This window comes from Carica papaya, chromosome 8, assembly GCF_054855325.1.
Source record: "Carica papaya isolate Zhongbai chromosome 8, ASM5485532v1, whole genome shotgun sequence".
Lineage (NCBI taxonomy): Eukaryota > Viridiplantae > Streptophyta > Magnoliopsida > Brassicales > Caricaceae > Carica > Carica papaya.
Window position 1 is genome coordinate 5367329 of NC_142316.1, and position 16803 is coordinate 5384131.

The 16803-nt window shown below is 34.2% G+C and overlaps 2 protein-coding genes across 2 annotated transcripts; one reads left to right on the forward strand and one right to left on the reverse strand.

The window, feature by feature from the left end:
* Positions 1-237: 237 nt before the first annotated feature.
* LOC110820778 (uncharacterized) lies at positions 238-1079 on the forward strand. Its single transcript, XM_022050399.2, has one exon. It carries the CDS (start codon positions 357-359, stop codon positions 816-818), a length of 462 nt encoding a protein of 153 aa, XP_021906091.1. The 5' UTR covers positions 238-356; the 3' UTR covers positions 819-1079.
* Positions 1080-12994: 11915 nt separating this feature from the next.
* Positions 12995-14794, reverse strand: LOC110809877 (protein CANDIDATE G PROTEIN-COUPLED RECEPTOR 7-like). The gene has a single exon (XM_022035844.2). It carries the CDS (start codon positions 14688-14690, stop codon positions 13383-13385), a length of 1308 nt encoding a protein of 435 aa, XP_021891536.2. The 5' UTR covers positions 14691-14794; the 3' UTR covers positions 12995-13382.
* Between the last annotated feature and the right edge of the window lie 2009 nt (positions 14795-16803).

Here is a 16803-nt window from a genome sequence, read left to right on the forward strand (position 1 = left end):
TAACCCCCCAAATAATAAGGTTAACATTGGAAATAAATTTCCCAAAAAGAAAATGAAAAAGAAAAAGCAAAACTTTAACAATTAAATTGGTCCATCCACTCTGTGCCTAACAGCCCACCCCACTATATGCTATAACATAGTCATTGCCAATTATGCTAAATCATAATAACACGCACATACCCTTTAATATATATATATATATATACATACCCTTTAGTGTGTGTATATATATACACATACCCTTTTCCACATATCTTTTCTTGCAATCTAAGCCTGGCCTTAGGTTATTATAACACCCAAAACCCACTTCAAAAAAACAAGACTTGACCTCTCTCTTGTGGCAAAACACAAATATTATGACCTCCGTCTGCATATCCAACTGTGTCAACGATGCTCGTGACCCGCGCATCCCGGTTCGAGCTACATACGTGAACCTCTACAAGTGGCCGGAGTCGGATGCGGAGTTTGTCCGGTCAGTGAGCCGGAATGGATCGAGAATAGAGGCCGGAACGAGGGTGGTGGACAGTATCTCCTGCAGGCAGATGTATCTTAGGAGCTACACCTTTTCGAGAAAAGAAACTGTTCCGGAGAAGACGAAGAAGTGTTTTGGCAGAGTGAGGGAGAAGGTGTCCTCTCATGGAGTTACTGGGAGGAGATCGAAAGAGAAAGTTATGATGGGTAAGGGTAAAAGAAAGTGTTTGGTTCTGAGGAAAGTGAAGGAAGTTTCTTGCTCTGCTTTGATTAGGTTTTTCCACAGGTTGTTGTCTTGTGCTGCTAGTGTAGATGTTGTGGATCAAAAAGATGTTGGTTTCTGTTAATTTCATCTCATATTATTCAAACTGAAAAGAAAAACAAAATGGGGATGATCATATTTTTTTGTTTTTGTTTCTTTGATATAATATATATATATATATATGTATGGTTTTAACTTTTAAAAGAGATCATGGTTATTGGGCATGCCTTCTTGTGTTTGTAATGTATGGAGATTATAGAAAACATATAAAGTAGGTGAATATGTTAAGATGGGTCTTGATTAATTTGTATATTTTTGACGTTTATATATATGGGTTAGAATCTTTGGGAACTTCTCTAAATTTTTTGTCTTTTACTAATTAGATTTAGTGGGCAGCGAATAATAACATAATTTCTCACGAAGTTACATAAGAAAATATGAAAATAAAGAATACTAAGTAAAGAAAAAAAGCCTGAGAGACTGCCTTAATTGGTAAAAATTAAGTTGGCTGTTAAAAGTGAATGGTGGTTTACCCAATTGAACCTGCTTTCTTTTCTTTTTGACCAGATTAAAACGACATGGTATTAAAAAGCATATATATATATATATATATATATACGCACGTATATACATACATGTATACTTAAATTAAAGGGAAAAAAGAAGAAATTCCAAAAGATGGTTAAAAACAGAAAGCGACGAAGACAATAGGTCAAAGCAGGTTGGTTCTTCATTGGATTCTGTTCATAATCAACTGATGTGTTTGACCAGAAAATCAAAGATTTATCTGATAATTTCTCTCTAAGATGGAAAAACCTGCATTGCTAGGGTTTGGTAAGATTATGACGCCCCTGTCTAATTTCAATTTGGGTATTTTTGCCATAATCTTTTATATTATGATTTTTACTACTAACATAATATATATGATATATTTATTGAATCTGACTGTAGATGAAATTAATTCTTAAACTGCACATAATTTTCATAAAATAAAAACAAAAAATAAAAAATACAAAATTTTAACTTAATTTGATAGTGTCTCTATATTAACAAAAAAAAAATCGATAAAAAAATATTTTATTACGATAATTTAATACTACATCACTAATATATTAACAAATATATATATATATATATAAAGAAACTAATAAAATTTTTTCAAACAAATTTTTTTAAAAATATACATAAAATATTTCCTATGATAATACAAAATATCTTAAAATATATATAAAATATCAATTAAGATAAATATAAATTATTTTCAGAATAAATATTATTAAAATTTAAGTCATATGAACACTTATTGAAAGTCGGAGTTCAATATATATATATATATATGTTAACAATCAAGATTTTATTTTTCGCATTATTCTTTAATAACTAAAACTAATTAGTTCTTGATTTATTTGGGTTTAGATAAAATTTTTATTTACTTTGAATTGAAAAATTTACGAGAAAAATTATTGTAGTTTAACCGTAATTTAATTAACTTTTAGTATTTATTTACAGATAAATGTTTATTCATTAGTGAATTGATCTTTAAAAGATTGGATATGACTCGAGTTCGAAGTTTATTTTTTATACGAGAATGAGATATTATATGAACTAAATGTTATTGAAGAATTAGGAATTGGGTGCATGGTTTGAGGATAATGAAAAAGTGAAAAATCTATATTCAAATAGTTGCAATAATTGAAGAAATTAACAGTAGATAGATAATTATAGAGGATTAATGTTTAATCTAGTAGTAGTAAGTGGGAGAGGCATTACACATATACACACACACATATATATATATATATATATACGTAGACATTCATAATTAACACTGAGAAAATGAATTAAATCATTTACTGGGAGTAATTATTAGGAGTGGGTTTTAATGGCAAAAGGAAGAAAAGAAAGGGAGCATGGCATGGGTGACATTTCTGGCATATGGTCCATGAAGAAATTTACAAAACAGGAGATTAATTATAACAAACAAAATAATCATAACACTCACCAAACACCTTGCCTTTTTCTCATATTGTAGAATTGAGTTTTACGCTATACACACACACACACACACACACATATATATATATGTACACACGTGGTAGTTATGCCTCCTGTTGGCTCTATCACCATATATATATATATATATATTTGGTCTTGATTGCTACCCTACGACCAAAGTTACAAAGACAAATCCATGATTGCGGCACAATTTAAAAGATAACAAGAGAATTCAGCTAAATTAAATGAGACCCAACAGAAACACAACTTCTAAATCATAAAAAAAATATGCTCTAATCTTCTTAACACATATAATAAAATCCCAAATAGAAATTAGACCAAGAAGTATTTGCCTTTAAAATCACTATATTCAACTTAAAAAGCACTTATTTTAGGATTTCAATAGAAGCAAACTTTTTGGTTCTCCTTACCTCCCACCTCGGTGTGAGTAACCACTAGGTTTACAATTTGCACTAGAAAGCCATTTTTTTTCCCTTAAAAGCTTGTATGTTACACTTAGACGAATACTTATAATACTAGAATTTACGTTTTATCGAGTATGTTACTTATTTTTAAATTAGTTTATTTGTTAGCAGCAAATGCTAGTCACAATATGAGTTTCAATAAAATAATTTTTATTATTAATAAAATCGAAGTAAACGAAAGTACTATTGTAAAAAAATTCAAATCTCTAATCCGAAGATAAAGTTATCTGATAAAAAGACCCGCTTGTCGTATAATTATTGTATTAGAAGATACAACCGTATATGAAAAAATGTTATCACACGATACGTATAGTAGCGGTAACCTGTATAAACAAACCTCCAATTAAGGCGAAAGAAAAGTTATCATATAACACCCAATTACCAACCCGATCACCTCCTGCACATGACCATGTTTTCCGAATCCTTCATCCTTCATTTGTTATGTACTATTCTTTCAATCAACAATGTAACTCACTTTTTATATCTATATTTGTTTGAAACAAAGAAAGAATAAACACAAATCCATAACAAAAAACATGCCACCCAACCCTAGTTTGGAGCATCAATCAACATGTTGCTTTCTCATTCAATACTAGAAGCTACTAAATCATGTACATGCACTTAGTATAAGTGGTAAATATATGTCAAATCTTAGTAAAAAACACTAATAAAGGTGACAACTGCACGGCTTAGGGACGTATTTTACCAAATTGGTACATACCCCATTCACAGTACATAAAAACATGAACTCACCTAAAACTCGAAATGGGTTTATAAATTTTAGATTTTTTAAGACAATGTCAAATTTGTAGGTTATTCAGCTTGTATCAACTCAATTAATTAAGAAAAACTTATTATACATGCAATTTGGTGAAACTAAAAAAATTGAAGATTGAGGGAAAATCACAAAAAATTAATTAGCAAATTCATCTAATCTTTATCATATTTCAAACGTCGAAACAAAAGAAATAATATGTACATGTACAGGCTTACTTATTATTATTGCTGGAGCATTGAAACAATCAAGTAGACGCATTGCATAACCAATTTTTTGGAGAGTTTGATCTTAATTTTAGATGTTTTTTCTTATTCTTGAGCAAAGCAAAGCAAAGCTCTATCCAATTCTTTTGTTTTTGTATACAAATTTATTTGAGAAATGAGCACATAGAGTGATTAGAATCAGGATTTGAATGTCATTCTCTTGTACTTGTATCACTTAAAGTTTATCAATGGATTTTATACCTCCCCCCCTTCCACTGCAAATGTAGGTTTTTACCAAATTACTCAAATCTGAGTGCTTTCTATTATTTTATTTGTTATGTTTGTCAACCCAAGTAAATATTTGGTTCATTTCACTATAATTATCCTACTACCAGTCAATGTATTCCACTATGAACAATTGTATATGGTCAATTCCCATCACATCATGTAACTATATGCAACTTTATGTGATAAATTCCTTCTTTACCATGGCGTTATGCACATGTAACTACACTTGAACGCACGCATGCATGCATAGGCCAAAAAATAAAAAGTTAAAAGGGAAAAATAACCAAAAGAAAAAGAAGAAATTGAACTCCTCAATTGCTAAGAGAGTCATATATAACGCAAGCATCGCTATAAACACACTATTATTAAGTACTTCGATTTTTTAGATAAAGTATCTTGTAATCCCAATATATATATATATATGCATATATATATATATGTGTGTGTGTGTGTGTACACATATATATTAGCACATAATTTTGAAGACATTCAAAAATATTATATCAATGTATCGAGGGAAACCAATCGTGAGAACTAGAAATATCCAAGACATCCAAAATATTAAAATTTACGGTCAAGAAACAAGTGAAGTGGATGACCTCAAGACTTACAAGATAATATAGATTATACCCGGAATAAATTTATAAATATTGTAAATTTCTATTTAATTTATTTAGAAGATAATACAGATTTATGATAGAGATAAAAATTTCTGACTTTGTAGAAAAAATTATGTTGAATCAATAACAATGAATTTTCAGTTATCACATGGAGCATACTACAGCCCCCGAAGTAACGAAGAGCCGACATCGAGGTGTTAAACTTTTCCGTCAATGTGAGCCCTTGAGGAAGATCGTCCTGTTATTAGCAACGGCCCTTCCACTCGGCACCATCATCTTTTCCATAATGTTTTTGGTGATATGTTTTTCAATGACTTCTATTGTTGAATGTTTTAATTAAAATTAAATATTAACTAGATTTTGAATTTGTGCTAAACTACTTATCAACCGACAGAAAAATCAACCTGCAAGGTTATCAGCAGCAGCTGGACTGGGAGCATAACCAAGACAAATGAACAATGGGATGGAAGGTCTTTTGGCATCCACCTATCAAGATATGAATTCCATTTCTTTCTTTTCCTACAGCAAAGAGCTAATATCCAAAAACAGACTCAAGCTCACAAAATTTTACTTTATATTCCTCACTCTCATACACATTCATCATGCATGATTCCTTTCCTCTCTTGTTCATTTCACTCAAACCACAAATCTCTATGTTTTTTGTTTTCAGAAACAAGCTTCAAAACACCAGTATAGTTATATGGGGAAAACCTACATATTAAACAGCCAGCGAACTAACCCGGCTTCAAAACTCAACAACTTAATGAAAGTGGATAACCCGGCTTCTAAACTCAACAACTTGACGAAAGTGGATAACCCGTGGCCTCATTCATCCATATATTGATGCATGGTTTTGTTATTGTCAGAACTTCTTCCAGAATATGCAAGTTACAGAGAAACGTATAAGAGAATGATGTTTAGACTTCAGATTGGAGTTCACGGGGGTGGGAGTAGACGGGTGGTGGTGAAAGGGAATATCAAGGAAAACCTATGCTGCAACCTGCAAGGCATACCCTGGCTGCCTGCTAGACTAGCCTAAACTAAAATGACACACTAAATCTTTAGTAAAGAAGAATTAACATTAATATGAAATTGAAGTAGCAAACATTCACGTTTCTAAAGAGAAACTCTGCCTTATCAAACAACCATCTTAAAATCAAGCAAAATGACCAATAGCAAAACAAAAGGCAATAGGTCAATGTTTTCTAACCAATAAACTAGTTTTCAGCTGCAAACAAAAAATAGAGGTTGAAAGAAGAAATTTCCTTTTCAAACAAGCACATGACTATCCTAGTGAACAACCACTAAAGAATCTAGATATTGAGCACCAATTGATCTCCATTAAGGACTCAGCACTTATATCCAATATGTTAGACAAGGACAGAAACAATTATCAAAAGAGTGCAATAAACCATATGGGAGATGATCCTAAAGTTCACTAGCTAAATCAAGTATAGTGGCGGCAGAATATAAGCTTTGAAGGGTATGCTAAGCGAATAAGAAAATAGAAACAAAATACCACAAATGACACATAGTAATAATTCAATAGACTTCTTTAAAAAGAACCAAGCAATGTAGGCATCACACGTCATCCATTTCATTGCACTTAAAAAGGGAAAGTTTATTTTCCCTACTCATTTGCTACTAAATAGAGAAATACCCTCCATATTTGAGATAAACATGTTTGAGTCCCTCAATATGAAAAAATATTATCATAAATTAGGAAAGTTACTAACTTGCCAATAAACAGTTGCACCCTTGAAGTACTTAAAACAATTGTCTTTCACATCCAGATTATCTCCATGAACTCTCCTCGGAAACAAAGCAGATAAGAGATTGTTTTCTAGCCAGAAAACTAATTTCGGCTATCAAACAAAAAGTAGAGGTTAGAAAGAGGAAACATACTCCAAACAAGCAAATAAATACCCCATTACATTACCGCTAAGAACATAGAAACTGAATATCTCTTGATCTACATAAGGACCCATCATAGCATGGCTTCCAATGTATTAGACAAGGAAAAGAGCAACCTGTACCAGAACCGTGTAATGAAACAATTGATGGGAGATAATATTAAGATGTCCTAGCTAAACCAAGTAACCCAGCACCAGAATATAAGCTTTAAAGGGTATGCCAACTAAATATTACAGTAGGAAAAAAAATACCAAAGCTAACGTCCACGAGTAATAATTCAATAGAGTACTTCATCAAAAAGAACTGAGGAGTGCAAGCTTAGCCCATTATCCATTTATTTGCACTTAAAAAAGGGGAAAGTTTGTTTGTCCTACTCATTTGCTAGAACTTATTAGAAAAAGACATTCTCTATATTTGAGATAAACATGTTGAGTTTCTCTTTATATAAGAAATAATCATGTCACTAGTGGGAAATTTGCCAACTTGCCGAGAATAGTTGCATCCTTGAAGTGTCAAAAAACAATCATTTTTCATGCCCCGACAATAAAATCCACTTGGAATTGTACCTTAAATAGATTAGATTAGTTGACCTGTTGGGTGTGCCCTTGTCACCTGCAAGTCCATTCTCAATAGATGAATACCTTAGGTTAGCATATAAACAGTAAAGTTGGTCTTTTTTTTTTCTTTTTGAAGAGTAAAAAGAGTAAAGTTGGTCATTTCCTATCAACTAATGATTGATTACTCAACTCAATTATTCTAGATGGTCAAAGCCAAAGGTCAATCGTCAGAATCCTACTTCCCTGTCTCTCTTGAGAATTAAATCTGGCACAAACTATAGCTTTTAGTATATCAGTACCAACCAGCTCAATTAATTTTTAATTTCATGTAGAAAAATCTGGTTAGGTGTTAATTCCCATTCAAAAATAACCAAACTGGGATATTCTCAATGATGACTAAGAACTATATTTCCTATCATGCCAAAAATTTAGGGAAGAGTATTGGAAGATCATGAGGTTCAAACAAAAGCCTCAATTCCATAGACCAATTTCTGTTGTTACGAGAATGCTACAATCAAAATGACTCTGCCACCATACCCAAAACATATATAAGAGCTCATCTTTTTTCTTATTTTGTCCATATCCCTTAAGAACAAGAATGTATGACTCAAAATTTTATTATTTTCCTACTTCAAAATTTTATTATTTTCCTACTTGGTACATCTGTTAATTTTTTCTACTTAACTTACCAATCTTGCCAGACATGTCACATCATTAAAGATGATGACAAGGCATGCTAACTTAACAAATATAATCCACCAACAATAAAAAACTCACCGACCAAATACAATATCTTCTCTCTATAACCAAATACTCTTGTCCTCACCGCCAAATAACCCTCCCCCCACAAGGAAACACCTATTTTCTCCTGCATCTATTCCTTATCTCTCATTCTTCTAATTTCACCATCTCTCTATTTGTTCTTTTTTTATTGTGGAAAAAGTTACATATTCAAGCTCCTTTAAGGATCCTAGGGACTTTATCAATATTTTGATTGATATATAAATATTTTGTACATGGGTTTGCACTTCCTTGGTGCTTGTGAATGAATCATACTGTTCTATTTTCATCTCAAAAAAACATATATATTCAAGAGCACGAAAGGGGTGCAACCCATATACAAAAAATATTTACAAATCGGTCAAAGTATCTATCAAGTTCCCAAAGTCATCATCTTTCTATATGTTAACTCATTGTCCCTTCTCTTCCTCTTCTTTCATGACTCCTTTGTTCTACTTTCTTTGGATCTTTATACCTTTCAATACACCCCCCACGCCCAAAAATTTCTTTTAGTTCCTTCTCTTAAACGAACCTTAACTGGGAAATCCCAGTTTTTGAGTTCCAAAACACCCAAATTGCTGCCCTTTAAATCTCATTACTCTGCATCACCTTCTTAGATCCAAATCTCAAACTGGACCTCTTGGTCCAATTACTTGTCATAATATCTAACTGCACATCATTGATGTTGGTAGCTTCCTTTTAGGGGCCTATTGTTCTTTATGTTCAGAGTTCTGAATTTCAGAGGAACATTTGACTCAGATCTGATTTAGGTAACAATATCAAACTGGTATGGAGATTATGGTCAAAAGATGACTTATATTTGAAGTTGTATTCATTGGGGATTCAGCCGTAAAAAAAAGAAAAAAACAGATAAGCATGAGAAAATAAGCTGAAATAGACAGAGATGGTGAAGTGAGAAGAAGAGAGAAAGCTGGGATACACGAAAAGATGGGTGTTTGGGCATGAGAATAAATCACTTGGTGGTCAGGACAAAAGTGTTTTGCCATTTTTTGAAATACAAAGTGTAAAGTGTATCATTAAAATCGACACCAAGGGGTTGCGAACTCACCCATAAAAAATTTATGTCTACCAAAAAATCAATGACGTCCCCCAAATCCATTCACATTGTTAACCTCATCAAAAGCCTTTTTATTCATCTCCTTCTAAACTACCCAAAAGATGGTAAGCGGAATTAAGTCCGCTTATTTTCTTTGTTCGTTGATGTCCTTCCACGCTAAAATTTCGTCTCTCACAGCCCTGCCATCACCTCGTTGATGCTTAAAAGCCCATAAACCATAGTTTAAAGCTTGTACACCACCGAACACTAGGGCAATACGTGGTTACAAGTCTCCAAAGCCCTTTTTAAGAGATAACAAACATTCACCAAAATTTTGCCCCGTCTCCTCAGTTTGTCTATTGTCAAAATACACTCTCTGCCAACCTCTCATGCAAAAAACAATACATGGGGTGAAACAAAAGTGTTTTGCTATAGAGAGAAGAAATATCGTGATGTAGAACAAGAAGATTCTGCAGTGAACATATTTCAATATTAAGATATATTTGTGTAAATGTAAGGTTCATATGTTTTTTAGTTATTTTGTTTATTCAGAATCCTATTTAATTATTCTCTTATATAGGCCAAGTCCTTTTGCAGAGATAACAAGTATTCACTAAAATCATGTCCTGTCTCCTCAGTTTGTCTATTGTCAAAATACACTCTTTGCCAGCCTCTCACGCAAAAGACAATATATGGGGTGGGACAAAAGTGTTTTACTATAGAGAGAAGAAACATCACAAAGTAGAACAAAAAGATTCTAAAGTGGACATATTTAATATTAAGATATATTTGTGTAATTGTAATGTTCATATTTTTTAATTAATTTTTTTATTCAGAATCCTATTTAGTTATTCTCTTATATAGACTATTCAATTTATTAGCTTATTTTTCTATTTTACTAAACTAATCAGTTAGATCTAAGAATTTCTGTTTGATTGCATTTTGGTGCCTATAATTTTTTTTTTAATATAAAGTCTGAATTATATTAACATAGACACCAAAGGAATGCCACCCATCTAAAAAATTTACAAGTCAATAATATATCAATAAATTCCATTAAATCCTCCATAAAAATAAAAGATGACCCTATAACAAAAAATCAAGGGTCTAGAACCATCTATTCTTAGGTATATCAAAACTATTTACATTCTTAATACCATCAAAAGTGCTTCCCTTCCTCTCCTTCTAAACTACCCGAAAGATAGAGAGCGGTATTATGTTCACTTGTTTCCATCGGCCTCTTACACCCTCCCATACCCAAATTTCTTCCCTTATTGATCCTGTTATCATCCAACTAATGCCAAACCAATGTCTACAGCTTGTAAACCTCCAAACATCAAAGCAAAACATGCTTACAAGTCTCCTCATCCCTCTTACAAAGAAAACAAGCATTGACCAATATCTTTTCCCTCTTTTTCAAGTTGTCAATAGTAAAAAAACATTCCCCACTAGCCTCCTATGCAAAAAAAAAAAAAAAAAAAAAAAAAGAAACTCGGGGTAGGACACTAGTCTTCCACATCTACTTGATAGGGAATGTAAATCATCATCTCCATACTTGTACAACTTCTTGTAGAGGGATTTAACTGAGAAGGACTCGTTGGATGTGAGGCACCACCGAGATGTATCGATGTTTCCATCCAACAAAATGAAAGATAATGTGTCCAATAACTCCTCGTATTCTCCAATCTCTCGATCATTAAGATATCACAACACAAGCACCTGTTGTTCCTTCCCACTGCTATTGTTCTCCACTAGAAGAGTCGCAAAACTTGATGTTTTTTTACCGTGTAATTGCATAAATCTATGGAAAGAATTCTCTCAGTGCCTTTTTCTAACCATTGATCCTCCCATAGTCTAACTCTATTTCCCCCTACCAACCTTCCATCGTATATACTCCTAAAAATTTTCTTTCCCTTGGGTGATTTTCTTCCACAAGCTTTTCCCATGTGGCCTTGAACTCTCTCTGGTAAGCCAACCTTTATCGTCCACGCCAAATTTTGTTACAATTGTTTTTCTGCACATTGTTTCTTCCTCTGTTTAAAATCTCCATAGCTATTTATCCTGTGGAGCCTCAATTTTGGCGCCTATAAATAGGCTACTATATTTTAGCAGTTGTTAAGTTATTGAGTTGATTATTAAGGTCTTAGCTCTCCAATTTTAGTTCCAAATAAATTTTCTCTAAAGATTGTTCTCAAGCTATCTCTATGCTACATCATATTGCCCTAATTTTCTTATCACAACTTCACTAATCACAACCCTACTGCCAACAGAAATACAGCAGCCCTGAAGCCCATAAAGTAGTAGCTATATCCCAGATCCAACAAGCCAAGCATCCCTTCTCTAATCCTAATTTTTTGCAACCAATATTGGTGTCCAAAGTTTAGTAGATCTTCTATTTGTAGATTTTGTTCTGCCTCATTGCTCATTTGCTCCTTCAGAATCCATGATTTTGGGAACATTTTCCTATTTTCCTACAACAATCTCAAATTTTGAAAGCTTTATGTTACGAAGAAAACTCTAATTTTGATATTCTTTCTATTTCAACATTTCAAAACTCTAGAACAAGTTTTCCCAGTGACTTATAATGACCAAACAAGAAGATTGCATAGTGGATATATTTCAATACTAAGAGGTATTTATTTAACTGAATGTTTATGTATTATTTAGTTATTTATCTTATTCAAGAAGTAATACCTATAGGCTTATAATTGGTGTAAGTTTATCGTTTCATATCTAATTAGGATCCTATTTAGTTATCTCTGGTATATGTTATTCAATTAATTAACTTATTTTCCTAATTTTGTAGAATTCCTAGTTAGAGTTAAAAAGTCTTTTATTATATTTTTGTTTCTAGGAATCCTAGTTTAATTATTTGGTAGACTATTCATGTGATTGTTCTGCAACTATTGAATTATTAATTTGATTATTGAGATCTGAGACTTCAAGCTTGGTATTCGATAAATTTTCTCTAAACAATATACTGAAGCTCTTATCTATCCTACATCATATTGTTTTCAAGTGAGTCTTTGTATTCAGGTCAAGTGGGTGGCCTCTATGAGTGATGGGCTATATTGACCAAGGGTGGCATGCCATGTCATCATTTTTTAATAACGTGGCATACTGTGTAGCATACTATGTGCCAAGGTTGTTAAATTTAATAGAAAGAATTAATAAAAAGACTAAAATACCAAAAGAATAAAAGGTAGAGTACTGAAGTGTTTGATTTCAAAATTCAGGGAAAAAGAAAAAGGAAAAGAATGAGAGTTCAAGGACCAAAAGTATTTTGTCTCTATAAGAATAACTAGTAGGCTACGGAGAACAACACAATTTCTTAAGCATTTGAACCAGCTATAGTAACCACAGCAGAATGATAGATTGGATGTCAAATACTGAAACATAGGACAAAATTCATCAAGCATTTGAACCAGCACAATGCCAACAACACAATTCTTGCAGAATAATCAAGGTTCCAATCAGAGGAAAAGTGATAGATGAACGTAGTCATTTTTGCATCAATCCCTATATTAACTGCCATGTTTATATAGGTAACATATGATCAACAGAAAAACTGTAACAAGAAAGACTTTTCAGAATAATGAAGAGATACGTCGTGTTATAATAAAACCTGTAACATGTAATTGAGTCTTAACACAGCCACACAGCAAAAGGAAATTGGTAAGAACCTTACTCTAAGCAACTTAACCAATTCTATTGCTCAAAGGGATATGAGCTCCGACAAATTTTAGAAAGATACCATTGAACAGAAATATACTGGCTATCTAAAAAGTATTTAAGTTCTTGTTGCAGGAAAATAAATTAAAACAAAATAAAGCTGGAGCTGCATCTGAAGTAGCAGACCTGACCCAGAAATTCTCTATCAGCGAACAAACTCATTCCGTATCGACAGTGTCACCTTAGCAACAGTTAAAATCTCTCAACAAGGAGTATCAACAAAGATCCAGAGCTCTAATTTCAGAGCTCAAACTCCTCGTCTCTAAGAGCCAATTCAGCAGCCTCCTCTTCCTCCTCATCAAGTACAAAGTACTCATTTCTCTCGACTGGCCTAAACATATAAAACATTACCACATAAAAGACGAGACTGGCAGTTTCCTCTGCAGCAGTGCTCACCCACTGGTACTTGTAAGCAGCAATAGTCTTCAGTGCAAAGACCACAATTCTTGTAAAATACAAATACCCAATTACCACAATGTAAAACTGCCTAAACAGAGTCAACTTAGCCAAGTTCCTGGCTGCCTTTCCGTCAGTCTTGGAAGTCTCCCTCAAGGACCGAATCGACCATACAATGGGGAAAATAATGGCGCAACAACAGATGATATCAACAAGTAAGAACACCTGATTCCAAGTCACCCAGTCCTTAATGAAGGGTCCAGTCTCCCCGATCACTATGGAGGCAACGTTGGCCAAAACCTGAAGAGGGATCACAATCATCAACACCTTCTTCTCCTTCTCCTGTAGGAAGGGCTTCAAGAAGGACCACCCAGTACCGATCAACACGATCACCGTGAAGAGCAACACCACCCGAATAAACTGGAAAATATAGAATAGCACGTCCCATCCGTGCGGAGTTCCCGTAACTTTAACATAGTGCTTGTCCTCGGCGGCACAGATCAGGTTGAGAGCCTTCATTAGCAACAAGCCGGCCATGAGGAGATGGATTCGATGGACAGACCGCTTGTTGGTCAAACAAACATAGATCCACACCCCGAGGAATCCCAAATACGCCAAGAAGAAGAGAAAATAAAGAGTAGGCAGCTGAGTCAACCCAGCGGATAGGTAATCCTTGGAGCCATCGCGGTCGAGGTTGTATATATCGGTGTGTACAGCCATGGAGACGCGGGTCTCGGGAGCGCAATTGGCGAAAAATAGGCTATACTCATTTGGAGAGGAAACTGGATATGACTGGTTGAAACGAGACAGAGGAGGCGGAGAAAGGTCGCGGAAGGTGAAGAGAGACTGGATGTAATGAGATTCGAGAACGCAAAAATGGGGGCTCTGCTGGATCTCGAGGAGTACTTGCAGCAGAGACTCCTCGGAGAGGAGAAAGAAGCCGAGCCTCGAGGGATCAAGGTTGGGCGCATTGGCTGAGGACGTAACGGAGACAGAAGAGACAGATACTGTTACGTGACCTGTGTGGGTGAAGCCGAATTTCTCGAAGAGGATCATGGGGCGGCCATCGTTAGTGATGGTTAGGGTTTTGATCTCCGCCGCGGAAAGAGAGAGGAGGAGGAAGAAGGAGAGGATTAGGGGTATTTTCGTCATTTTGAGGTGAATTCCTTTCTGGTCGTCGACGGGGAGCAGATGCAGTGACAGAGTCGGAAAGAGTGTGGGCGGGGGTGGGTCGTCTCGTTGAAATTTTGCGGAGGTAAAATGAAATCAGATCTCCTTTGTTATTCGTAGAACGGTGTCGTTTAGCCTTGTTCTGAAAGAGGAAATCAGATCTCCTTTGTTATTGACAGAACGGTGTCGTTCAGTCTGGTTGTGAAAGAAATGAAATCGGATCTCCTTTGTTATCAACAGAACGGTGTCGTTTAGCCTGGTTTATTTTAAAACGATAGGCCTATTAATTTGCATGCCTTGGTTCGATCGATCTACGGATCCGTCCAGCGGCAAAGCCCATGGATACTCAATTTTGTTCTCTTGGACTTTTAATGGTTCAACTTTGTTAAAACTAATAAAAATTACTTCGATTGCCAAAATTATAATACCAAATATTTATTTTATTATTATATTTAATTCAATAGTATATAAGATTAAAATAGAATTCAATAAATTGTAAAGGATTATAATAAATTTTAATTATATTCAGTTAAAATTATATATTAATTCACTTTGTCAAAGATAAAAATATAATAATTAAATTTATTCGATATTACAGTTTGAAAAAAAATACTTTCTATATAATTTTTCATTTTTATCTCTTTCTTCTCTGAACTCAAATTATGAAAGAAGAAGAAGAAGGTATCAGCAACAACTAGTTTTATTGGGGGACAGCTCATGATGTTCATATCGATCTATTATGCGCATTTGCATTTAGTATTGGGTAGACTTTATAAAATAATTGTCTTAACTTTACCGTATTTTTTGTTTCATTTTTTCTAGAATAATCACAAATATTTTTTTAATTATGGATCTACTACCACTTTTTTTAATTATGGATCTACTATTAGAAATTTAATGTGTAATCTTTGCATCCAATGTGTATTCTTGAATAATCTCATTTTTTAATTATTCAATCATTTCATTTTACCAAGTTCAATATTAGCTAGATTAGTCAACATTTATATGTTTTCGATGCAACAACAAATGTAACACTCCGAGTTCGAGAATTGGAATAGGAATGGCGAATTTTAATTCTTTTCTAAATAATAATAATACATATATAACAACCCAGCCCCAGAGAAACAAACCCAACCTATCTACTTCTTAGAAGCAGAAAAAGCCAAAGCGACGTCGTTTTAAAAAACTCTAAAAACGACGTCATTTTGATATGAAGGAAGGAAAAATAGAAGTAGGTGAAACGATATCGTTTTGATAGCAACAAAATAATGTCATTTTAAGAGCAACAAAATCATGTTGTTTTGTTGATAGAAAATAAAAATTAGGGCAACCAAAGGCGTGTACGCCTCTGGCAGCCGAGGAAGACGAGGAAGAATTTGGAACCTGCACACCGAAAAAGAAGGAAGAAGAGGCTTACAAGGCTTTCCATCTTCCCACTTATTAAAGGAAAAATGGAAAAAATCAGAAAGGAGAGAGAAAATAGAGAGAGAAAGAGGGTTGTGCGAAGAGAGAAAAATAGACTTATAAGAGAGAGTCGTGGCTGCCAATCGACCTGTGCGAGGCGGTCTATCATTTTTCTATCACCAAAACAATATCGTTTTGGTGATAGAAAAAAGAAAAAATTAGGGCAGCTACAGGCGTGTATGCCTCTGGCAGCCAAGGAAGACGAGGAAGAATTCGAAATCCACATGCCAAAGAAGAAAGAAGAAGAGGCTTGCAAGGCTCTCCGTCCTCTCGCCTATTAAAGGAAAAATAGAAAAAATCAGAAAGGAGAGAAAAAGAGGGTTGTTCGAAGAGAGAGAAAAAGACCTGTGAGAGGGATTCACGGCTGTTAATCGACCTGTGCGAGGCCGTCTATGACAGTGCGCGGCTTTCATTGCGACAAGCTGAGGAGTCTAGGCGGCCAACGATTTGCACAATCGAAAACTAGAGTGAGAATCATGTGACGACATGCATTTGAAGAAGAAGGAGATCTGTGGTAGTTGGTCGCCTATCCCTGGCTTCTTTCGGTGCAATTGCACCATATACGTGTTGGATATGAGTGTACGAAGTATTTCATGGTGAATTCCAGTCGATTTGCGATGGTTCAGAGCAG